The 24,776-nt window shown below is 43.1% G+C and overlaps 1 protein-coding gene across 6 annotated transcripts in view; it reads left to right on the plus strand.

The window, feature by feature from the left end:
• MCTP2 (multiple C2 and transmembrane domain containing 2) overlaps window positions 1-24,776 on the plus strand; it is a 243,480-nt gene that overhangs the window by 23,067 nt on the left and 195,637 nt on the right. For 2 of the 6 annotated variants that reach the window (XM_045058858.1, XM_045058860.1), the window contains exon 1: window positions 3,556-3,609. The exons of 1 other annotated variant lie outside the window; for it this stretch is intronic. In XM_045058858.1, the coding sequence (XP_044914793.1) occupies window positions 3,594-3,609 (16 nt within the window). In that variant the 5' untranslated portion in view covers window positions 3,556-3,593. Of the gene's footprint in view, window positions 1-3,544; window positions 3,610-24,776 lie in introns of those variants that run through there. 3 more of the 6 variants (XM_045058862.1, XM_045058861.1, XM_045058859.1) reach the window with 3 other exon arrangements.

Here is a 24,776-nt window from a genome sequence, read left to right on the forward strand (position 1 = left end):
CAGAGCATGAACGGGGGAGGGTCAGAGAGAGAGAGACACAGAATCTGAAACAGGCTCCAGGCTCTGAGCTGTCAGCACAGAGCCTGACGCGGGGCTCGAACTCACGGACCGCGAGATCATGACCTGAGCCGAAGTCGGACGCTTAACCGACCGAGCCACCCAGGTGCCCCATGGAACTTCACCATTTAAAGGATATTTATGGGGGTGCCTGGGTGACTCAGTCTGTTAAGTGTCCAACTCTTGACCTTTCCTTGGGCTCCAGGGTCACGAGGGCTTCTAACACCTGCATGTTATTACATGAATACTATTACATGAACATAATACATGTTATTACACTGCTAAATCCAGGCTTTAATTGACCAGATTTCTCTAACCCTGCCTTATGGTAAATGGATTTATTTTAATGTTGTGAGTTTTACTTTCTGCTCTAATTATGAGCGACTTCTCTCATGGAGGAAACGCATATCTTTTTTTTTGTTTGTTTTTTCCCTACCTCTTCCGCATCACCTGGGTCCACAGAAAGGCACCTGTCTACCTTTGAAAATGCAAATGGTGTGAATGGTCCGGAGGAAGCAAAAGGAAGGAGTGCATAACGTACTTTGTAAATATTACAGTGAGCTTGAGACAAATGAGATCATTTGTTGAAATTGATGCTTAATGAATTTCCCTAGAGAAACTTCCTGTAACAGGTGACAGTGGTATTTATCAAACACCCTGTTTAAATCGCTCTTACCTTTTCCTTTTTTAATGAGCATTTTGCGTGTTTCACCTTGTCTAGTTTATGTTCATTACTTGAGCCTTTTTTTCTGAAAGAAGAGACACTGTTCCAAAAATAGTCATTGCCTAAAGGGGAAAAGCAAATTCTTTTCTTAGTATTGTAGTTTTTTTTTTTTTTTCAGCAGATTAAAGGATTTGATTGTTCAGGTGGTACTGATATTGCATGTATTATTGAACACTCACAAAAATAGAAATTAAACGGACCTTGGAGATCCGTCTGAATGGAAGTTCCAGTGTTTTCTTTGCATGCCCCAGGTTGTGCTGGACACTTCCTGGGGTGTGCTCAGTCTACTCTGACAGATGCCCCTCCCCCCCGCCACAGCCTAGAGCACTTCATGGGGTTTGCAGGACCTCAATAAAAATGCAGCGTGAAAAGATGCCCAAAATCTGCATTAGGGAGGCTAGAAGGAGAATAATTTGCTGAAGATTCTGAAATAAACTCATTGGACCCTTTTTTTTTTAAGTTTATTTACTTATTTTGAGAGAGAGAGAGGGAGGGAGAGAGAGAGAGAGAGAGAGAGAGAGAGAGAGAGAGAGAGAGAGAAAGCCAGCATGATCAGGGGAGAGGAAGAGAGATTTATATATAGAGAGAATCCCAATCCACACTGTCAGTGCGGAGCCCGATGTGGGGCCCGATCTCAAGAACCACGAGATGAGGAACGTAGTATGTGCTCAGTAAATGTGGCTGTTTATTTACCCCCACCCCACCACTATGAGCTATTTGCGCATGGTCTGACTTTGTGAGATCCAGGCATATGAAGATGATTCTTCCGGAACTCCAAATAGTGTTTCTGTGAATGGATATGGATAATGTTGGTTAGATCATGTTAATGGAAGGAAATAGTTTTTCTAACCATATCCAACGCTATCCAATAAAATCCTTGCTTGACTGGTAGACCTTTCTGGAATGAATGTATGCCATAGTTTAAAACTAGTGATGTTTATTTCCCGTTATAAGCAACTTTGAACGGGACATCCTATCTAAGCCAGTATGGTCAGTGTGAGGTTGCATTTATTGGAAATGATATTTGTTTCAGGACTTTTAAAAAAAATATTTATTTTTGAGAGAGAGAGAACCCGTGTGTTTGTGAGCAGGGGAGGGGCAGAAGATCCAAAGCGGGCTCTGTGCTGACAGCAGAGAGCCCAGATGTGGGGCTCGAACTCACGAACCATGTGATCATGACTTGAGCTGAAGTCAGATGCTCAACCGACTACGCCACCCAGGCACCTTTATTTCAGAACTTTGAAAAACATTATAATGATGTTACGTTATGTCCATTTCTTGTATATGCCAATTAATCTAATTAGGCACATGTTTAATTACTTTTGGGAAACTTATAAATCAGTGTTTTATTTCCTTCCCCTCTAGTTACGGTCATACATTTAAAAAAATTATTTTGAGAGAGAAAGAATGCTGTGCATGTATTCAGGGGAAGGCCAGAGAGAGGGGGAGAGAATCTCAAGCAGGCTCCACTCAGTGTGGAGCCCAACGTGGGGCTTGATCTCACAACTGTGAGATCATGATCTGGATGAAATCAAGAGTCAGATGCTTAACTGACTGAGCCACGTAGGCGCCCCTGTGATTATATATTTTATTTTGCCAATATAATCTATATTCTTTTATTCCAAGTAATGTTGCTTATTTTAAAAGTGAAAAAAATAAATTATCCTTAAAAGGCTTTTTAGTTGCAGTCACATAAATAATTACAGTATTATTAAGGACCATTTAGTGAAACTTTGTAATATTCTTATTGTACAATTATCATTAAATACATTAATCCATGGTACCATTTAACATGTATATCTGCTAACTGAGCTTCATTTGAAAAGAATTGTTGGAAAATTGCAGTTTTAATTAGTGTGCCTCGTGTGTGTGTGTGTGTGTGTGTGTGTGTGTGTGTGTGTGTTCCTACTCTTTCAGCAACTTTTCACATGAACTGTTCTTTTGGGAGATCACTAGGAAACTGCTGGAATCATGCTGGCTTATCATCACTTATTAAGACCAATGGTCTCTAAACTCACTCTTAATTTTAACTTTAATTGTGAATGCAAATTCAACAATGACTGTAAGATTTATGGAAGTCCTAGCTGCAGTGTTTATGTGTTTGATTTCGTCTACACTTAAAATATTTATTGCTCTTCGAAGCATATTATTATTGGGGCACCCGGGTGGCTCAGTCGGTTGGGCACCTGACTTTGCTCAGGTCATGAGCTCATGGTTTGTGGGTTTGAGCCCCACGTTGGGCTCTGTGCTGACAGCTCGGAGCCTGGAGCCTGCTTCACATTCTGTGTCTCCCTCTCTCTCTCTCTGCCCCTCCCCTGCTCATGCTCTGTCTCTCTCTCTCTCAAAAATAAATTTAATTTTTTTAAAAAAAATTTAAAAAAACATTATTACTTTAGTTGTCAGATGAATTAGGCATACAACTCCTTGATGAAAAAAAATTAGATTATTTCATCTTTATAGTGCAAAATAGACTCTTGACGTAAATCTTTGAGGGGCGCCTGGGTGGCGCAGTCGGTTGAGCGTCCGACTTCAGCCAGGTCACGATCTCGCGGTCCGTGAGTTCGAGCCCACATCGGGCTCTGGGCTGATGGCTCAGAGCCTGGAGCCTGTTTCCGATTCTGTGTCTCCCTCTCTCTCTGCTCCTCGCCTGTTCATGCTCTGTCTCTCTCTGTCCCAAAAATAAATAAATGTGGAAAAAAAAATTTTTTAAAAATAAAAAAAATAAATAAATCTTTGTGACCAGAACCTGTTTCTTAAGCAGGGCGGGACCCATGATGCACTTGGATTTCTGGCTGAATTCTGTCTGGACAAAATGCCTATCAAAAGAGGTACAGAATTGATTGCTTTGTCCTCAGTAGTTACGTTTCACGAAGTTAGCAGCAGCACTGAACCCGTGCTGCTAAAGGAAATACGGAGTTAGGTTCCGTGAACGTCCGGTCACCTTTTTGTCAACCTATTAATACATAACTTTGTTTTATGTGCGTTTCTGTTTAAAGGCCCCATATTAAATATATATCCCTGGTTCATTGACATCAAACTCACAACCAGTAGCGAACTGTAGCGTCACAACTGTGACGCTTGAATGAAGCTTATCTAACGTAAGTATTTTCTTCCTAACCCACATCACAGCCTTCTTGCACTGAAGGAACATCAGACAGTGCTTCAGCACTGTGTGTGTGTGTGTGGGGGGGGGGACAGGGGTGCATTTTAAACAACAAAATTAACACAAAAAAACTTAAACTCCAAAAAAAAAGTGACATCGGATCTCGAGAAAGACTTTGGTTGACAGAATGAGAGGTGAAACAAGAAGGCGGAGCATTGCCCTGTCCCTCAGCTGGGAATGTGCACACTGGGCCAGTCACGTTTTTGGCCACTTTGCACGCGTTCGTGAGTGACCACAGAAGTGTTGCGGGGGTTGCAGATACATTTTTGGGAGTAGGCTGATTCACAAACGTGGGCTATGTGAACACACGAGGATTGGCCGTTGGTAGAAGAGAGTCATTTCGAGGCCATGTGTGCCTTGAGTTGTCAGTTCAGCAGTTAACCTCTTCCTTCTCAAGAGCTGAATCTGGGGGGGAGTGATGGTGGGGGGGAGCCCCCTACCTGGAAGGGCTGGATCCTCTTACCTGGTGGCAACACCGGGGACCTCTTAGATGCTTCTGAACTCTTTGAGGTCACGGTCCCTGATTCCACTTGCACAACAAATGTGTCTCCTTTGCTGCCTTCCTACGATCCTGCAGTTAGCGTACCCATCCTGCCTCGTGCTCTGAGTTGGGAGACGTTATAAAGAGAGCGATCACTGAGAAAGCACCCTGTGGAGTCGGTTGGCCTGGGTTCAAATCCCGGCTCTCCTCCTTACTGGCTGTCTGTCCTGGGGTAGGCTGTTCAAACTTGTGCGTTATTAACTCATCTATCAGATGGGTGTAACACCAATGCCTGCCTTGTCGTGTTAGTAATTGATGAGAAAATATGTATTCAAGGTATGTCAGGTACTTATGACAGGTTGATGTTAGTCCTCAGATGAGAGCTCTTAATGAGCTATTAATCCACTCAGTTGTCCATACTCAACTTTCCTTTCTATTGATGTGATTATGCATCACCAACAAAGACAAAACCAAAAAAACTAAGGAAAAGAATTAAGGTAAAAGACACTCCAGTATGCAAAGGTGATGCCGAGATGATGTAAAAAACAAACCATTAGGTTAGGGAGAGAGAAACTTTCAGATTGGGCCTGAGTTCTGACCAGTTGCACAGAAGAAAGGGCTTGAGGGGTGCCTGGCTGGTTCAGTGGGTAGAGCCTACGACCCTTGATCTCCAGATTGTGAGTTTGACCTCGCGCTGGGTGTGGAGATTTAAAAATATACATAAAATCTTAAAAAATAAAAAAATAAAAAGACCGAGTCTCACTGTTTTTTAGAGAAAAGCAATCGTTCAGGAAGTGCACAGCTGATTTTGGAATGGAGTAATTTTTTTATCGGTTCTTCGCGATACACCTTGATATTCACATGCCTGTTCCGCCGATTTGTAACTCGCGTGTACGCATGTGTGTTTCATTCACCCTGGAATCTTGGAGGTTGGGGGTCAACTTCTTGAACTTTAGGTCTTCAGGCCTAACCTCCAGACACTGTCTGTGCTGAGGATATCCTCCTTCTGATGAAGCGATTGCCAAACTGCTTGTTTGCTCTTCCTGTAATCTTATCATGAGCCGCAGAGACACGACTCTAAGTGCAGAAAAAGGCATTGAGTATTGGAGAAAGATAGCGAAAGCTCAAGAGAGACAGATAAAGGAACCGACTCCAGTGGGGCTTCTACAAGGGGTCACGTAGTCTTGGGGGACACTGTGATGCGGGGCCCTAAAGCCAGAGTCTCCATGCTTTTCGTTCATACCCCTCTTTAAAAAAAAAATAACGTTTATTCATTTTTGAGAGACAGAGAGAGACAGAGCATGAGAGGGGAAGGGGTGGAGAGAGAGGGAGACACAGAATCTGAAGCAGGCCCCAGGCTCCGGGCTGTCAGCACAGAGCCCGACGAGGGGCTCGGACCCATGAACCGTGAGATCATGACCTGAGCCAAAGTTGGACGCTCAAATGACTGAGCCACCCAGGCGCCCCATGATTCATACCCCTCTTTTTAAAAGAAACTATGTATTATTTATGAGAAAAAGCGCAAGCAAGGGAGGGGCAGAGAGAGAGGAGGGCAGAGGATCTGAATCAGGCTCCATACTGATAGCGGCAAGGCCCATGTGGGGCTCGAACTCATGAACTATGAGATCAGGACCTGAGCCGAAGTCAGACACTCAACCCACTGAGCCACCCAGGTGCCCCAGATTATGCCTCTCTTTTAGCAAATAGTTTTAAACACATACCCCATGTATATGCATTTATTTACTTGTAGATTGCATATACTTAGCTCAGAACTACTCTAATGTGTATGTTGTAATTTGCATTAAAAGACATATTGAGGGGTGTCTGGGTGGCTCAGTTGGCTGAGTGTCTAACTCTTGACTTTGGCTCAGGTCATGATCTCGTGGTTCATTGGGATTGAGCCCTGTGTGGGATTTTGTGCTGATGGCATAGAACATGCTTGGGATTCTCTTCTCTTCTCCTCTCCTGCTCTCTCTCTCTTTCTCTTAAAATACATAAATAAACATTAAAAAAAGACCTATTATTTACCCAAGGGTTACAGGTATGCTGTTTTGAAGGAGCACATGCATCCCAATGTTTATAGCAGCACTATCAACCATAGCCAAAGTATGGAAAGAGCTGAAATGTCCATTGGTGGATGAATGGATAACGAGGATGTACATCATACATACGTACATACACGTGCATACACATACACACAATGGAGTATTACTCAGCGATCAAAAAGAATGAAATCATGCCATTTGCAACTACGTGGATGGAACTAGAGGGTATCATGCTAAGCAAAATTAGAGAAAGACAAATATCATGACTTCGCTCACATGAGGACTTTAAGATACAAAACAGGTGAACATCAGGGAAGGGAAGCAAAAATAACATAAAAACCGGGACGGGGAAAACATGAGACTCTTAAATATGGAGAACAAACAGAGGGTTGCTGGAGGGGTTGTGGGAGGGGGGATGGGCTAAGTGGGTAAGGGACATTAAGGAATCTACTCCTGAAATCATTGTTGCCCTATATGCTAACTAACTTGGATGTAAATTAAAATACATACATACATACATAGATACATACCTATCGTAAATGAAGGATGATTGTCCTAAAAGTAGATTGTGGTGATGGCTGTACAACTCAGAAAGTTTACTAAATATTATTCAATTTACACACATACAGTGGGTAAATTTTATTGTATATAAATTGTGCCTTTAAAAGTCGTTTAAGAAAGGAAAGGTGAGATGAAGACGAAATTAGCAGCATCTAAACATTTAGAACCTATTATAAGTATAAAAAAGCTTTTATTCTCACCCAACTGATTAGCAATTAAGTACTCATTTTTACAAACAGCAATGTGATGAAACGTATCATTATTAACAGTTTTAACCACTTCATGGGGTGATTTTTACAAAAAGCTCATCCTTGGAGTGTAATTGGCTGCTCTTTAATACTTTTCCCTGTGCTTCATCATTAGCTTTATCTTTAGCCCTGGGGCACCTGGGTGGCACAGTTGGTTAAGCGGCCAGCTCTTGATGACGGCTCAGGTCACGATCTCATGGATCATGGGTTCGAGCCCTGCATTGGGCTCTGTGCTGTCGGGGTGGAGCCTACTTGGGATTCTCTCTCTCTCTTTGCCTCTCTTGGCCCCTCTCCCCTTGCTCTCCCTCTCTCTCTCTCTCTCTCTCTCTCTCTCTCTCTCTCTCTCAAAGTAAATAAAAAGGATTATCTTCAGTCCATAGTTTCTTTGCAAGGATCTTTTTCAGTAACGAGGTAATAGAGATATAAATCTATATGCACACATGTGGACACACACTTTACAGTCTCTCAAGAGCTCACTGGATGATCCTGGAGCACGTGACCTGCGATCCATCTATACAGTGAAACCTACATTTTTCCCTCCGAGCAGCTCTGAATGGCTTGTGATTAGCTGATCTATGGATTAGGTTTCTTCCTGGCTTTATGTTTCTTCATTACCACCTTTCACAGTGGGGATTGCCTGCGTATGTCTTTAAATATGTGCTTTTGGTATTATGGTTTCTTACCTGTCTCCCCTAGGATTTGTGCTGTCCGATGGCAGGGACATTGTTTTGTTCACTGTGGCATCCCCAGCACATTGACTGATTCTTGGCACGGATTCTTGGCTCAGTAAATATTGTCAAACAGGTATATCGATCTCTGTGCTAAATTTTAGCGGCAATTTTTCTCAGTTTTAAAGTTAAGATCAATATATGTGGAAGTTCTGTTATTCAGTCTCTGCCTACATGGAGGTACGCATACCCCACTGCCTGGAGGTGGGCGGAATGAGAACTACAGAGAAGGATTTGGAAAGTGGGGAGGCAAGCTGGTAGAGAATGCGTTTTGACGCAAGAGACCAGATTCCCTCCTTTGGCATCTGACATTTGGGATAGAGCCGCCTTGCCTGTCTTCCCTTAAAAAAGGATAGGAATGAAGTAATTTAATTGGAAAACAAAACAGGGAAGTGTAATACATTTCCAGCACAGTGGAAGTAAGGCATTTTGGAAATAGAGTGCAAAAGCAGTTGCTGGTGATGTTTCAGGGATTTGTAAGATTTGAAGGGTTGCATTGTGACATGGGACTTTTCCACCGGGGCGGGGCTCACAAGGACCAGGAAGTCCGCAGGTGAATTGCATCATTTTGGTTTGTTTTGAATAACTGCTTTGTAACTTGATTGAAATCCAGTTGGTTCAGTTATTTTTTTTCCTAAGATCAGGTTTCCTTTTTTTTTTTTTTAATGTTTATTTATTTATTTTGAGAGAGAGAGAGAGCTTATGAGCAAAGGAGGGGCAGAGAGAGAGGAAGAGAGAGAGAATCCCAAGCAGGCTCCACACTGTCAATACAGAACCCCACGTGGGGCTCCATCTCACAAACCATGAGATCATGACCTGAGCCAAAATCAAGAGTCAGATGCTTAATGGACTGAGCCACCCAGTAGCCCCCAAGATCAGGTTTTTTGAGTTATAATTTATGTTGCGTAGAATTTATCTGTGTGGGTATATAGTTGTCTGAATTTGAGACATAGACACGTAACCACCACCATAATCATGATATAGAAGGATTCTTTAAAAAATTTTTATTGTTAGCATTTATTTATTTTTGAGAGAGAGAGAGAGAGCCTGAGCTGGGGAGGGGCAGGAAGAGAGGGGGACACAGAATCCGAAGCAGGCTCTGGGCTCTGAGCTGTCAGCACAGAGCCCGACGTGGGGCTCGAACTCACAAACCTGATCATGAAGAGCTGATCATGACCTGAGCTGAAGTTGGACGCCTAACCGACCTAGCCACCCAGGCGCCCCTACCGGCAATTATCCAGGAGCGTTCCAGTTGCTCCAAATCTTCGCCGGCACTTTGTGTTGTCAGCTTTTTCGTTTGCATATTTGTTTTTTGTCATTCCAGAGGAGCTCTGGTTTAGTTTGAGGGTAACGGGATGGGTATGGTCTTAATTTTAGTTTGCTGTCATTATTCTTTTCCTTGCGGGGGGCCTCCCCGCCTTGCCTTTTCCCTTCACTGGCTCCATTTGTGTAGACAGTAGGGTTGAGACCTCATTAAATAGTCACCAGTTTTACGTCTGCCTCTTTATAGGGTGTGTTATCTTGCTTTGCTCTTCCCTGACTTCTTATCATTAGGTTGTAAACTTCTGGCGGGCAGGTTGATGCGAAGCTGATAAGAACCAGTAGACATGCACTGAGCACTTCTATATTGATTTTTAGGGGATAAGAAAGCATAGAGTCAACCCTGAAAAAAATCATTTTATTTGTAAACCCTCCTCTGTTTATATCTTAAAATTTCTTTTAATGCTTATTTTTGAAAGGAGAGAAAGAGACAGACAGACAGAGTACAAGAGGGGGAGGGCCCGAGAGACAGAAAGACACGGAATTTGAAGCAGGCTCCAGGCTGAGCTGTCAACCCAGAGGCCCGACGCGGGGCTCGAACCACGAACCCTGCGATCATGACCTGAGCCGGGGTTGGACGCTTAACTCACTGAGACACCCCAGGTGCCCCTATATCTTTTTATATATAAGATGTTACTGGTGGGTTTTTTTTTTTTACGACTTCAGAGAAACATTTGCCAGATTTCCAGTTCTGAACTGAGGCTCAAATTTATTATTAATATTATTGTTTCAGTTAATAGTATAAGGACTTTGTAATTGCTCTGTCTCTAATAGTGGGTCTTCTTCCCTGAGGATCAAGTACTATTTCGAAAGCGCCCATCGAAATGTCTTCTATTGAAGCAATTGGGCTTGGTTGGGCTTGATTTCAAATTCTGCCAATTTTGAAGCTCCCTTCAAATTCAGCTGTAAGCATAATGAATGTTTTGGACACATAATAATATAGATTTATCCCCGCAACTTTGGTTGTCCGAGTCACTTCGTTTCACTGATTGCATTAGGAAGATTTAGGCCTGGTTTCAAATCCTGCTGATGTTCAAGCTCTGATCACATTCATTTGTGAGCATAATTAATATCTTCGATAATAACATGGATTTATCTCTACAACTTTGAGGACCGTGAGTCATAGCTTTTTCAATGGCTGCCTTAGGAAGACTTATTGAAACCCGATGTCTCAGCATTAATTTTCAGTGTTTATGTAAGCAATAGCATAGGGATATAGCAGCTCTAAAAGGATGGAATTGATCAGACTCACGCATATGTGATTATGCATCGCTGTAGACAATTTCCTAGTAGTTCTCACTAATTTTTCCTTTAAACACATTTTAATATACATAGGAAGACAGGTTTCTCACCTGAGTATTTTGCACAGAGCCTGTTATAACCCCAGATCCACAGATAATTGTTTTATTACTCCAATGTCTCTCAAGCCCAGCTCCATACCTCAAGAAGATCATATTCCCTGGCCTGGACGATTGTGTCCTGTGATATTTGGCAGTAATATTGTTTCAGAATTTGAAATAGAGGAGGATGTTTATAACAAGTGGTTTCAACGGAGAAAATAGCCCACCTTTATTATGTATTTTTTTTAATGTGTATTGGAGAAAGAGAGGCAGAGAGTGGGATACAGAGAATCTCAAGTGGGCTCCGCGCTGTCAGCACAGAGCTCGATGCAGGGCCTTGATCCCGTGAACTGTGAGATCATGACCTGAGCCGAAATCAAGAGTCAGACGCTCAACCAACTGAGCCACCCAGGTGCCACGAAAATTGTCCAACTTTAAAATGTTTTATTCATCCACACGTCTTTTTTTTTTTTCGAAGTTTTTAACGCATCCATCCGTCTTTCTTACGGGTTTTGTTGCCCTTGCTGGTTTTCAGGTAGGAGGATAGCAAAGGCAGGGGGAGCAAGGTGGTGGAGACAGCAGGGGCCGCACAGTGTTTCTAGCTGGTGGCAGTGGTGTTCCTGTTGGAGACTTTTGAAAATGCGTCTGATGTTTTTGAGGGTCGCAATGGCAAAGGGCATTGGTGGCATCTGGGAGGTGGAGGCTGGGGGATTGATAACTGTCCTCCCACAACGCACAGGACAGTCCCATACAACGAAGAGCTGTTGTACTCCGAAGGCCAGTCATGCCTCCAGTTGAGGAACGCTGAGATCCATCGGGGTTTCAATTCACAGCTCTGTGAACCCGAACACGTTGCGTTTTCCTCATCTGTAAAGTTGGGGTGAAAATACATATTTGCGAGATCATCGTGAACATTGCTGATGATGTATGCAAATCAGTGAATATGGGGCCAGATGTGTGGTGGGAGCTCATGAAGAATGATTGGCACACTTTTTACCCCCCCCGCCGTGGCTTCTCAACCCACTCAGTAAAACCCACAGTGGCACCCAAGGACTTGGGTGTCCTCACAGTGGCACCCAAGGACCTGCCTGATCTGACTTCCTGCTTCCCTCTGAACTCATTTCCTATCAGTGTCTCCCCTCCTGTGTTCTAGTCACACTGTCTGCCTTCCTGCTTCTCAGTCTCCCTGAGACATTTGCCCTACTCTTGACCTTCTGTACTTGATCTGTCTTCTGTGTGGAAGGTGCTTCCCCTGAGGGCATGCACTTGGCTGCCCCTCTCATGTCTTCATTTCCTGCTCACCATGTCCAATGGGGGCTTTCCTGGTGCGTGACACAAACATGGCAGCCGGGCTGTCTGCAGCTACCCCTTCCCATCAGTTCTTGTCCTTTCCCCTTGCCGTCACCCAACACGTCACGTATGCTTTGGCCTGCCGTCTGTCTCTTCCAAGTAAAACAGAAGTTTCTCGAAAGCAAGGACTCCCATTTTGTCATGGATGTATCCCCACGTGACTGTAACACCACCTAGTGCCTCGGTGCCACCAAATATTTATTGACTAAACGACTTATAAAAATAGCAAAGGAAAAGAGTATGTTGGAGTTGGTAATGCCCTGTGTATACATCTGCTGTTTGTGTTTACAACAGTTATATTTTCTGCTAGTTTAGTGGTTTTTAATCCAGATGGTGGAATTGATTTTTTACTGGAATCACCCTACCTAAACAATTTTGACGGACGTTACGAGAGATAACGGACATCAGGTTGTCTACGAATCCGATTTCTCTATTCTCCTCTGTCACTTTGAATTGAGGAAAGCATGAAACTTTTATTTTTATATAAGATGGGCTTCAGAGCATAATGATATGCTTTTCTTTGAGCAGATATTTTTAAATTGGTTGCAGATGGGGCGCCTGGGTGGCGCAGTCGGTTAAGCGTCTGACTTCAGCCAGGTCGCGATCTCGCGGTCCGTGACTTCGAGCCCCACGTCAGGCTCTGGGCTGATGGCTCAGAGCCTGGAGCCTGTTTCCGATTCTGTGTCTCCCTCTCTCTCTGCCCCTCCCCCGTTCATGCTCTGTCTCTCTCTGTCCCAAAAATAAATAAACGTTGAAAAAAAAATTTAAATTGGTTGCAGATCTATAGAAGTCACCGATAAAGTTGTCCGTAGCGTATTAGAATTATCGAGCTGTCTTCTTGGGGGAGGTTTAATTGTTCTTTGGAGAGACAAGAGGGGTTTGCTGCTTCTGTTGACGTAGGTTTGGCTTGGGCCTGGGGAATGGTTTGAAAAGTTATATTATAAAAGAAACTACTGGCTCGGTAGTTTACAAGTGGGGGAATGATAAACTGTGCGTGGTGTTGATTTAAAAGGTAAATATTTGCGTGTGAAAGTTTCTTCTTGCTTTTGACAGGTGCAGCCATATTTCTGAAAGACTGTGCTGTGTATTCTGAAAAATTTATATTGATTTGGTGGCTGATGGGTATACACAATTTATTAAACATGCTCTCTTTCAGTCCAGAAATGGCGTAGAAAGATATGTGTAAGGCTTCCTCTGTTCTAAATTACGATCTGTCTTTAGGCTTACCTTTCAGTCACATTTTCTACTCCAAATTTTTTTTCAGTGTTTATTTATTTTTGAGAGGAGAGAGAGAGAGAGAGAGAGAGAGAGAGGGAGAATCCAAAGCAGGCTGCAGCCTCTGACCTGTCAGCACAGAGCCCGATGGGGGGCTCGAACCCACGAACCACGAGATCATGACCTGAGTCAATGTCAGAAGCTTAACTGATTCAGTCACCCAGGTGCCCCCACATTTTCTATCCTGAGATGGCTTCTACAATGTGTAGTTTACTCAGGTGGATTACGATTTTAACTGGACATTAATATCTTCCCCTGATTCTCTCCCTCTGCCGGTACTGTCCTAAAGATAACTTCTGGCATTCTGCTTCTGCAGGTAATTTTAAACCCTTAAATGTGATAGTGCTGTTACGCGGCACATTTGAGGTTTGGCAGTTGTCTTGCTATGTAGGTCCTGCATAAGAGATCAGCGTGGGTGGTTTAATGTGAGGCCATCAAGCTCAAGTGCATGAAGAAGTGAATTACTTTCTCTTACGCTCGGTGTGTATTATTCAGACTGTGCACTTGTTTCATGGGCAGTGCTTGATTTTTCACAATTCAGGTCTGTGGCTCCACGGCAGAGAAGAAATAATTCTGATAAGGGAATCAAGAAAGTTGTGTGTGTGTGCGTGCCCGCACACACACACGCTGGCAGGTGGTGGGCAGCGGTTTTGTCAAGAGGTGATTGTTGATTGAACGCTGTAGCAAAAGAAGCACGTACTGTTAGTCAAGAGTATTCTATCCATCCATCTCTAACCATGATCAAGTGTCCTCAGCTTGACCCACCTCGTAGGCCCTTCAGCCTAATTTTGTGAAAGTCATTTCATCTGTTGCCTTTGGCTTTTCCTTTCCTACCCCCTTTGGAACCTTCCCCACTTGGGCTTTCTTTCCCCTCATGCCCCCATGAGTCATACCGAGATTACCGGTAATCTCCATTGCGCCACATGGAGGCTTGTCGGGACTGGTGTTATCTCATCTGCAAGCGGCTCTTGATGCTCCGGACCACTTCCTCTGTACAACACCCTTCCTTTGTCTTCTCTGTTTTAGTTTCTGGTTGTCATAAGGTGACACCACACTTTTTTTCATCCTCTCTGGCTGTATCGTTTTAGTGTCCTTGGCAAGTTTGTCCTGCTCGAACACTGCTTGGTGCTGGAGTTTCTTAAGGCTCATCCCGTCTTTCCGTCTCATGCACTTCATGGCAAGCCCATCCATCACCAGGCCTGCAGTCACCGTCCGAATGCCGGTCTCCCCAGACTCTGTCTCTAGACCCGATCTCTCAGCTCTGTAGTCATGTATTCCGCTGCCAATATGGCTTCTCCGGGTGAACTTGTGAAACACAGAGAAACCAAGTCTGAGCCCCAAATCTGCACTTGGGAGTGAATGGCCTAGGGTTTTTTAATTGGACTGGACTCAGTCCGGATTTCCCCTCCCTCTCATTCCTTTTGTTGGGTCCCATCAATTCCGTGTCATCACTGTTGCTCAGTCCCTCCCCTCTTTACTGAGACAACAAGGAGACAGAAGAATCTTTAGACATTGATCTACAGAACATTGATGTAAGCAATGCAGTCAACCAGTTTCAACCAACTGACATATATAGAACCCAAGAACTGCAGAATTGACCATAAGTTGGGCCATAAAGGAAGCCTCCATTTGCAAAGGATTGAAAAGATATGGATTCTTCTTTTAGACTTAAATCTTAGGAAGTAAGCCAGAAATCAATAACATGAAGATAACCAAACAATCCCAATTCTTTTTCAGAATTAAGCACTATACCTCTAAAACCTCCCTATGTATCATGTAGATGAACTTAAGGTGGAATTATTTTGAATAAATGGCCAGGAAGATACGACCTATCAAAACTCATTTGATGCAGCTCACTCAGTGCATAGAGGGAAATTTGTAGCATTCAATGCATTAATAGAGAGAATAGTATAGCCTAAATATTGGTATCTAATTTTCTATGTCAAGAATTAAAAAAAAAAAAAAAGCAAATCAAACCAAAAGGGTATAGAAAAAAAATCCGTGGGTAAAAATAAGAACAGGACTCAATAAATAAAATCAACAAAGAAAAGTAAGCTTTAGAAAAGTGAGTAAGCCATTTGATACGGATCAGGTAAAACAGTGTTGGATATATTACCAACATCCTGTTACCTATTGAATTGGGAGCTCTGAAAAATATTTTAGAGAAAGGAAAAGAAAATAGTTTAGAAAAGACAAAACAAAATTGTCATTATTTGATCTTTTTAGAAAAAGATTTTACTGTTTATTTTTGAGAGAGACAGAGAGAGAGAGAGAGAGAGAGAGAGAGGGAGAGCACATGAGCGGGAGAGGGGAAGAGAGGAGGAAACACAGAATCCGAAGCAGACTCCAGGCTCTGAGCCATCAGCACAGACCCTGACGTAGGGCTCAAACTCGTGAACAGCAAGATCCTCACCCGAGCTAAAGTTGGATGCTTAACCAACTGAGCCGCCCAGGTGCCCCAAAATTGTCATCATTTGAGAATAATTTAATAGTCTATATTGAAAACCAGAATTAATTGTCATTTACAGACAAATTTTAGTGTTAATAAATGACCTCCACAAGATGGTAGGAATTAGAATCCATGTATAGAAGTCACTTGTTTCCCTCTGTGCACAAATTTTTACAATAACTTTATTCATAATTGCCAAAAATTTGAAGCAACCAAAATGCCTTTCAACGGGCAAATGGATAAATAAACTGTGATACATCCATACCATGGAATGTTATTTAGTAAAAATAAATGAGCTGTCTATTAAGCCACAAACAGGCATGGAGGAGATGTAAATAAATATTACTAAGTGAAAAAGTAAAAAGTGTGAAAAGTCTGTGTGATGTGTGTTTCCAACTATATGACCTTCTGGAAAAGGCACAACTGTAGAGATCGCAAAAAGATCAGTGTTTACCAGGGATTCAGCGAGAAGGGAGGGGGGGTTTGAGTAGGAGGAGCAGAGGAAAGATTTTAAAGCAGCGAAACTCTTCTGTATGATCCTGTAATGGTGGACTCATGGCAGTATACATTTGTCCAACCTCAGAAATGCACAATACAAAGGGTGAGCCCCAGGGTAAATTGTGGACGTTAGTTAATAATAAGGCATCAATAACCCTTCATCACTTGTAACAAATATGGCACCTAATTGTAACAAATAGACCACATTAATGATAGATGGCAAGCTCGGAAAAATTGTGTGTGTGGGCAGGACGAGGGGATATATGGGAACTGCCACACTTTTGTGCAGTTATTCTATATAATACTACTCTAATCAAGCCTATTACAAAAAAGAAAAAAGACATAGAAAGTAGCCATATTCATGACTAGGAAGATAATATCTTGAGGTGGTCCTCAGATTAATTTGTAAAGCAACTGCCAACCAAAATGTTCACCACTTTTATTTTGGGAGTGGGGGTATTAGAGAAATAAATGGGTCTAAAATTCACATGGAAGAGCAGAGAAAAAAAGAAACCAATCTGAAGAACCATGGCAGGGTGTGCCTTACCCAGCTAGATATCAAGAGTTGCTACAAACCTATCGTAATTAATGATGTGATATGGGCACAGGTATCAATAACCAGGTACAGACGTTATATATGGAAATTATACTTGATAGAGACGGCCTTGTACATCATTGGGAGGTAGGGTTGGTATTTTTTAAAAAAAATTTTTTTTAATGTCTATTTTTGAGAGAGACAGAGTGTGAGTGGGGGATGGGCAGAGAGAGAGCAGGAGACACAGAATTGGAAGCCGGCTCCAGGCTCTGAGCTGTCAGCAAAGAGCCCGACGCGGGGCTCGAACTCACGGACCGTGAGATCATGACCTGAGCCGAAGTTGGCCACCCAACCGACTGAGCCACCCAGGTGCCCCAGTCTTTTTTTTTTTTTTTCTTTTAATGTTTATATTTATTTTGAGAGACAGTGCAAGTGGGGGAGGGGCAGAGAGAGAGAGAGAGAGAGAGAGAGAGAGAATCCCAAGCAGGCTCCACGCTCAGTGCTCAGCGCAGAACTGAGCACAAGGCTCGATCTCATGACCCATGAAATCATGACCTGAGCTGAAATCAAGAATCAGATGCCCAACTGACTGAGCCACCCAGGTGCCACCGGGAAGGAGGGTAGGTCTTACTAATCTAAAGGTTCTTTGAACTTTGATTATGTACGTACATGAAAAACAGTCTCTCTCCCCCATCCCAAACCATAAGTAAACAATGTAGGATAGGGCAAATGACCTTGAAAAGCAAAACTTCAGAGCTTTATCAAGAAAAGATATGAAAATATATTTGTGATCCTGAGGATTGAGAAACCACAGCCGCCACACTCGTGCCACGCACACAAACACAACATGCCAAGAAAAATATTGATAAATTCAACTCATCAAATGTTTTTCAAATGTGAATCTTGGCACCACATACACATTTTTAAGAACTACATTTTGGGTGGAGAGTTTTGCAGCCGAAAGTAGCAAGAAAGCATTATTATAAAAAAGGAATTCTTTTATGTTTATTTATTTATTTTGAGAGAGAGAGGCAAGCCTGAGCCTGGGAGGGGCCGAGAGAGAGGAAGAGAGAATCTCAGGCAGGCTCTGTGCTCTGTGCTGAGCCCCATGTGGGGCTCCAACTCACAAACCGTGGGATCATGACTTGAGTCGAAATCAGGAGTCAGTTGCTTAACCGACTGAACCACCCAGATGCCCCGGGTGTCAACATTTTGAAAGTACGTTTCCAAATAAGAAAAAAGAAAGCCATTAACCCAATAATGGGTCGCCTTTCACAATTTCAGATTGGCAAATACTAAAAAAAAAAAAAAAAAATCTTGTAGCGGTAGGTGCAGGCAAAGACATTGCACGGTAGAAACTGATTGGCTGCTGTTGGGCATATTAATTAATATATCTACTTTGGAAAACGGTTTGGCAATACCTACGTAATCAAGTTTTGGATACACATACCCCACAAGTCAACACTTCAACTCTGAGATAGGGTGTTTCTCAGTGAGGCCTTCTTGGTAATTTGGGCAGGACAAGTCTGTCTTGTTACCTTTCATAACCCTGATCTGCGCCCACTGTGTGTGGGTTATGCCTCTTACCATGGCCGTGAAAACAACTGAACATTCTTGACACGTTTCTAACCACTTCTAGTGGGGGCAGTCCAGAGCTGATTGAAAAACCCTGGGAGAGGGGCGCCTGGGTGGCTCAGTCAGTTGGGCGTCCGACTTTGGCTCAGGTCATGATCTCGCGGTTCATGGGTTCGAGCCCCACATTGGGCTCTGTGCTGACAGCTCAGAGCCTGGAGCCTGCTTCGGGTTCTGTCTCTCCCTCTCTCTCTGCCCCTTCCCTGCTCGTGCTCTGTCTCTGTCTTCCAAAGTAAATAAACATTAAAAACATTAAAAAAAAAAAAAAAAGAAAAACCCTGGGAGAAACTAACATAAACCCCAGAAGACAAGTCTAAGAATATTCTTTAAAGTCTGTTTAACTCTGTTGTTAATAATAAAATAGAGTGAGCATCTTAAGTAGCCAGAAAAATTAATCAATAAATTACAACATCCTCTAAAAACAGAATATTAGGGACGCCTGGGTGGCTCAGTTGGTTAAGCATCCGACTTTAGCTCAGGTATGATCTCGCGGTTTGTGGGTTCGAGCCCCAGTTTGGGCTCTGTGCTGACAGCTCGGAGCCTGGAGCCTGCTTCGGATTCTGTGTCTCCCTCTCTCTCTGCCCCTCCTCCACTCACGCTCTGTCTCTCTCAAAAATAAATAAACATTAAAAAATAAATAAATAAAAACAGAATTATATGCTTCTTAAAATGACTTTAACAAAGCTACATTTATCATTGCGGATACAGTTCCTGAAGGTAACGTTGATTGAAAAGCATGGAACAATATACTACTTACATAAAATGTATAATCAGTAAAGTTTATGGTCATGATAAATAGTATTATGTTTATCCTTGAATGTTATGGAACAAAATATATGGAAACAATAAATACAGTTTTCAACTACTGATTACTTCCAGCAGGGCATGATGGGAAAGTCACACATAAAATGTACTTAAATTTTTATTCCGTAAGGTATGTCACTAGTACGTTCATGATCTACACTTTTCTATACACCACTGAAGAAATCTAAGTATAAAGAACAGCAACGACTGGGCTGATGGCTCAGAGCCTGGAGCCTGTTTCTGATTCTGTGTCTCCCTCTCTCTCTGCCCCTCCCCCGTTCATGCTCTGTCTCTCTCTGTCCCAAAAATAAATAAACGTTGAAAAAAAAAATTAAAAAAAAAAAAAAAAAAAAAGAACAGCAACGAGAGTGGATATGGGAATACATAACTAAGGCTGAAATGTTTGGATAGAACTAATAGGTCCAGAGATCTGAAAATGATTGGGGACTGAGGTGGATAAAAAATGTCAGGCAGGGGGCGCCTGGGTGGCTCAGTGGGTTAAGCCTCCGACTTCAGCTCAGGTCACGATCTCGCGGTCCGTGAGTTCGAGCCCCGCGTCGGGCTCTGGGCTGATGGCTCAGAGCCTGGAGCCTGCTTCCTATTCTGTCCCTCTCTCTCTGCCCCTCCCCCATTCATGCTCTGTCTCTCTCTGTCTCAAAAATAAATAAACGTTAAAAAAAAATTAAAAAAAATGTCAGGAAGGATGACATGGAAGATCAAAGGCCTTTACAACTATTTAGAACAAGAAAACCCAGGAAAGATTAGAGATCTCCCTTAGGGCAAAATATAGTGATTAAGCGTTGAAGCCCCCTATTTGTTAGTATTTATGTCATGTTTGCAAAGCACTTTCATGGCCATGATCTCCCTGGGTCCTACCAAGTGATGTGGCAATAAAACAAGAGATATAAAGTAAGAAAAGAAGTCTATGGTACCTGAAATGGGGGTAAGTCACTTCCTAGCTTTTTAAGTTGACATCATTTCTTTAGGTGCAGTTAAAGTGAAATATAGTGTGCTGAAGAAGTTTGCATTTATCATCTCCAAGAGCCAGTGTTTCTATTCTTGGGATGGGTGTAGACAATTAGAAAGCTTCTAGAATTCTAGACTGAGATCATTAGCTAAAGAGATATGGTAGAGAGCATTTGGAGGGATAATGGCCCCCATGGTCTCTATGTTTCCTGATGACATTGAGATGTCCTGCAAAGTGTCCAACACGAAACTGGCTCAGTTTTGCTGCCAGAGCACCACTTTCCCCCAGAAAATTGGGTTATTCCTTCTCTGCTGTTGGGTTTTTGGTTCCTCTTGAATGTTTCTGTATATTGCTCATGGTTAAGCATGGCACATAGACTCCCACAGATTTGATCAACTGTTTCCCATCTTGCCTTCTTTCTACCTCCCTTGAAGACCCATCAGTTTCTTCTTCTTCTTCTTTTTTTAACGTTTATTTATTTTTGAGACAGAGAGAGACAGAGCATGAACGGGGGAGGGGCAGAGAGGGAGGGAGACCCAGAATCCGAAGCAGGCTCCGGGCTCTGAGCTGTCAGCACAGAGCCCGACGTGGGGCCTCGAACTCACGGGACCGCACGATCATGACCTGAGCCGAAGTCGGACGCTCAACCGACTGAGCCACCCAGGCGCCCCTCATCCATTTATTCTTTAAATTGAGCTTCCTGTCTTCTCTTGCTTGCGTTTGTAAAATTTCAGTGCTGTAATAAGATTTTGCTCTCCTGCTCCTCCTCCTTCCCTGGTTTGTTTTATTTCACTCTTGGTAAGAAATGAATCAGAACAATTTAGAATATTTCCACGTCTTCCACATCTGTCCATTTGGGCAACTTAGGCTAAGGCATTGACGTTCCACTGAATATTTCTGTGTTGGGGGTCCCTAAGGCCACCCCCCACGTTTGGTGGCTCTTTAGGAGGACTTACAGAACTCAGTATTTGGTCTGAAAGCGATGATTTGCTCTGGGAAAGGATGGATGCAAAACAAAACCAGCAAAGAGAAGAGTGCCCAGGAAGTCTGGAGGAAACCAGGCACAATCTGCCCAGTGGGATCAACTAGGGCATATTTAATTCCTCTGGCAAGGAGTTGCGGCAACATGTATGATACGTTGCCTACCGGGGATGCCCGTTAGAGAAAACTTTCTATTGGGTTTTAATCGGGAACCGGTCGCATAGATCCTCTCTGCCTAGCATGTACTAAAATTCCAGACTCTTAGAAGGAAAGCAGGGATTCGGCATAAACCAAATCGTTTGCACGTACAGTGGGGGCACAATGAGCCACTCTGGTCAGAGTGATTGGAAACCTTGCAAAATCTTAGGTTCCCAGACACCAGCTCAGGACCAACCTGGAGAGCAGGAGTAAGAGGTCAGCAATCTCAGACCTGCTAGTTGTGCTTTTTTGCACTGATTGCTTTATTCTTTTCTTGAATGGAATGTTCACTGGTGCAGACTCATTTAAAAAATCACGTGTCCCTTTTGCTAAACTCCTTTCAGGGAGAGGTGCTAATTGTGGGTATGCTGTTAGAGATTGGAATAAGAGTGACAGCACAGGTATCTGAGGGCTGCAGAAACTCCAGCCCCTTCCCCTTTCCTTCAATCCTCTCCAGACAGAGTATGAATTAGGAATGACTGATAAAGAGAGAGGAGTGATTCTGGGACCTTCTTCTACAGGTGAGATTTTAAAGAGAGTAGCGGTGGGGCAGAGTATGGCGTCAGCCAGAGAAGACAGGAACTGCTTTCAGATAGTGTATTTTGTTTCTTTCCAAGAACACAGGTAGTGGGACTGAAAAAGGCATCCAGTCCTTTTGGTTGGTCTTCCTCTTGGAGGGGATTCTGTCCCCGTGATTAAAAAAAAGTTTTTTTTGTAATGTTTATTTATTTTTGAGAGAGAGAGCATGAGCAGGGGAGGGGAAGAGAGAGGGGGAGACACAGAATCCGAAGCAGGCTCCGGGCTCTGAGCTGCCAGCACAGAGCCCGATGTGGGGCTCGAACCCATGAGCCGTGAGATCATGACCTGAGCTGAAGTCGGGCACTCAACCAACTGAGCCACCCAGGTGCCCCTATCCCCATGATTTTTTAAATAATATATCTAACATGTAGAATGATTTTTTCTACCTCAATTGGATTACAAATTTAGTAGCAATTTGACTGATTGATTGGGAAGCTGCATTAAGGGGGGGAGGGAAGCCAAATTTATTTTAAAAGCGGTTGCATTTTCTGTTTCTTATATAAGAGTGATTTGCAGGGACTTTTGTATTAAGGATAGTCTCTTTTATTATTTTTCTAAAAAATTTTTAATGTTTATTTATTTTTGAGAGAGAGAGAGAGAGAGAGAGCGAGCACGAGTGGAAGAGGGGCAGAGAGAGAGGGAGACACAGAATCCGAAGCAGGCTCCAGGCTCCGAGCTGTCAGCACACGGCCCGATGCGGGGCTCGAACCCGCTAACTGTGAGATCATGACCTGAGCCAAAGTCGGATGCTTAACTGACTGAGCCACCCAGGCACCCCAAGGATAGTCTCCTTTAGATAACATTTCTGTGGTGGGGAAGTTGTTTCTTATACCAGCTCAATTAAATATAGTCCAACGTAGAGCCTCTTATCCCTGTTTTATCAGAATTCAAAATAATCCTTTCACAGACTAGAATTTGCCTTTATCCTTTCCCACAGGAGGAAACGGATACCACAGGAGGAGTGTATATCATCAGATTTTCACCTTTATTGAATCTAGTTTAAAGTTTGCTTTTTCCTCCCATTTTAACAGGGTGCGATATGAAATTTCCTTTCTGCCGGTGATAAAAATATCTTAATGGTTCTCTAAAAAGCTAGTAATGACACATTCTGACTAGTAATAACTACTTGCGGCTCTGTCATTTGAGTTGATACTTAGATTGTGAAAATAAACCCTTTTCATCATATTTACGCTAAAGGGGAACGTCGAGAAGCACAGTCTGAGCCCCCGTGACTGAATAATGTGCCGAATAATCAATTATGCTGTTGTCATTCTCGGACCGATCTCTCCTTTGTGTTTCTTGTTCACACCGTGGATGTGGTGCAGGTTCAATCAGATACTTTGGGGCCGGCATTTAAAAGGTTTGTTGTTCTCTTTTTCCATTTGGCCAATTGCTCGCAGCCAGCTGGGGAGGATGTCTGGGTTAAAACCGTAATAAATGAAACTTCCATTAGGCCTCTGGGCTTGGGGCCATTTCCTGCGAAGACCTTATCCTGCCGTTAGTGGTTTGAAGAAGCAGGAGGCTTCTTTCTGTTCAATAAATGAAGGCTGCGTGTTACCAGGTTGGGCACCACAGGTATCTCGTTGGGCGAAGCTTCTAGTGCCGATGGTTTGCAGAGCGCGGGCTACATTGTCACTTGCAGCTCTTTGGATCTTATGATGATAACCTGGGAACTTCTCTCATGCTAGACGATGGAGCCGATATGTTTCAGTTTGTTTGTAAATCTCCTCTGAGGTGAGGAAAGCTGACTATCCAGATAGTTGGATTTGTCTCACCGGCTTTTTTCTTCAAGTCTAACTGTTCCTTGAATTTATTCTTGTGTTAGACTTTCCATCTTCATGCACCGTGGGTTGGAGGGGTAATGTTTTCAGGCGTCGAAGCGACCGCGGTCTAGTGGTGTATTCGCTTTATGTACACCTTTAAGAACACCTCTTCTTGGAGGGGCCTGTATTTTAATAGTTATACGTTTGTAGTTCTGGACCTCTGGTTCTGTGCTACTTACACACATGGGGAAATTTTGGTCAGAAGGATTTTGCAAAACTTACTTTTTTAAAAAAAATTTTAATGTTTATTTATTTTTGAGAGAGAGAGAGAGAGAGCGCGCGAGCGAGTGGGGGAGGGACAGAGAGAGAGGGAGACACAGAATCCGACAGGAGCCAAAACAATGATGAGGGGGATGTCCTTCCTACTTCATGATGCTGTAGTTTTGAGAACAGGGCTAAATCATTGCTTTCTTTCCTTTTCTTTTCCTTCCTTCCTCCCTCCCTCCCTCCTCCCTCCATCTTTCTTTCTTTCTTTCCTTTTCTTTCTTTCTTTCTTTCTTTCTTTCTTTCTTTCTTTCTTTCTTTCTTTCTTTCTTTCTTTCTTTCTTTCTTGTTTTAATCTCTATCAATCCTCCCACTACTCTGGTGGGATCACAATAGTGGGTTGTTTCTGATCAGAGGATTGAAAAGGGGAGTTCCAAGGGTGCCTGGGTGGCTCAGTTGGTCAAGCGTGTGACTTTTGGTTTTGGCTCAGGTCCTGATCTCATGGTTCGTGGGTTCGAGCCCCTCATTGGGCTCTGTGCTGACAGCGTGGAGCCTGCTTGGCATTCTCTCCCTCCTCTGCCCCTCCCCTGTGCACTCTCTCTCTCTCTCTCTCTCTGTCTCACTTTGAAAATAAATAAGTAAACTTAAAAAATTAAAAATAAAATGAAGAAAAGGGGACTTCCAGGGTATCAGAGAGTATCAGGGGAGGCAGCTGAGAAGAGGGGCGCAGGAAATGATTCCATAAAGCTTGTGAATTCCTGAACTGACCACAACCTGCACGTTCATGCATCTGATCATGATTAGCATGCCATCT

This window comes from Felis catus, chromosome B3 (assembly GCF_018350175.1).
Source record: "Felis catus isolate Fca126 chromosome B3, F.catus_Fca126_mat1.0, whole genome shotgun sequence".
NCBI lineage: Eukaryota > Metazoa > Chordata > Mammalia > Carnivora > Felidae > Felis > Felis catus.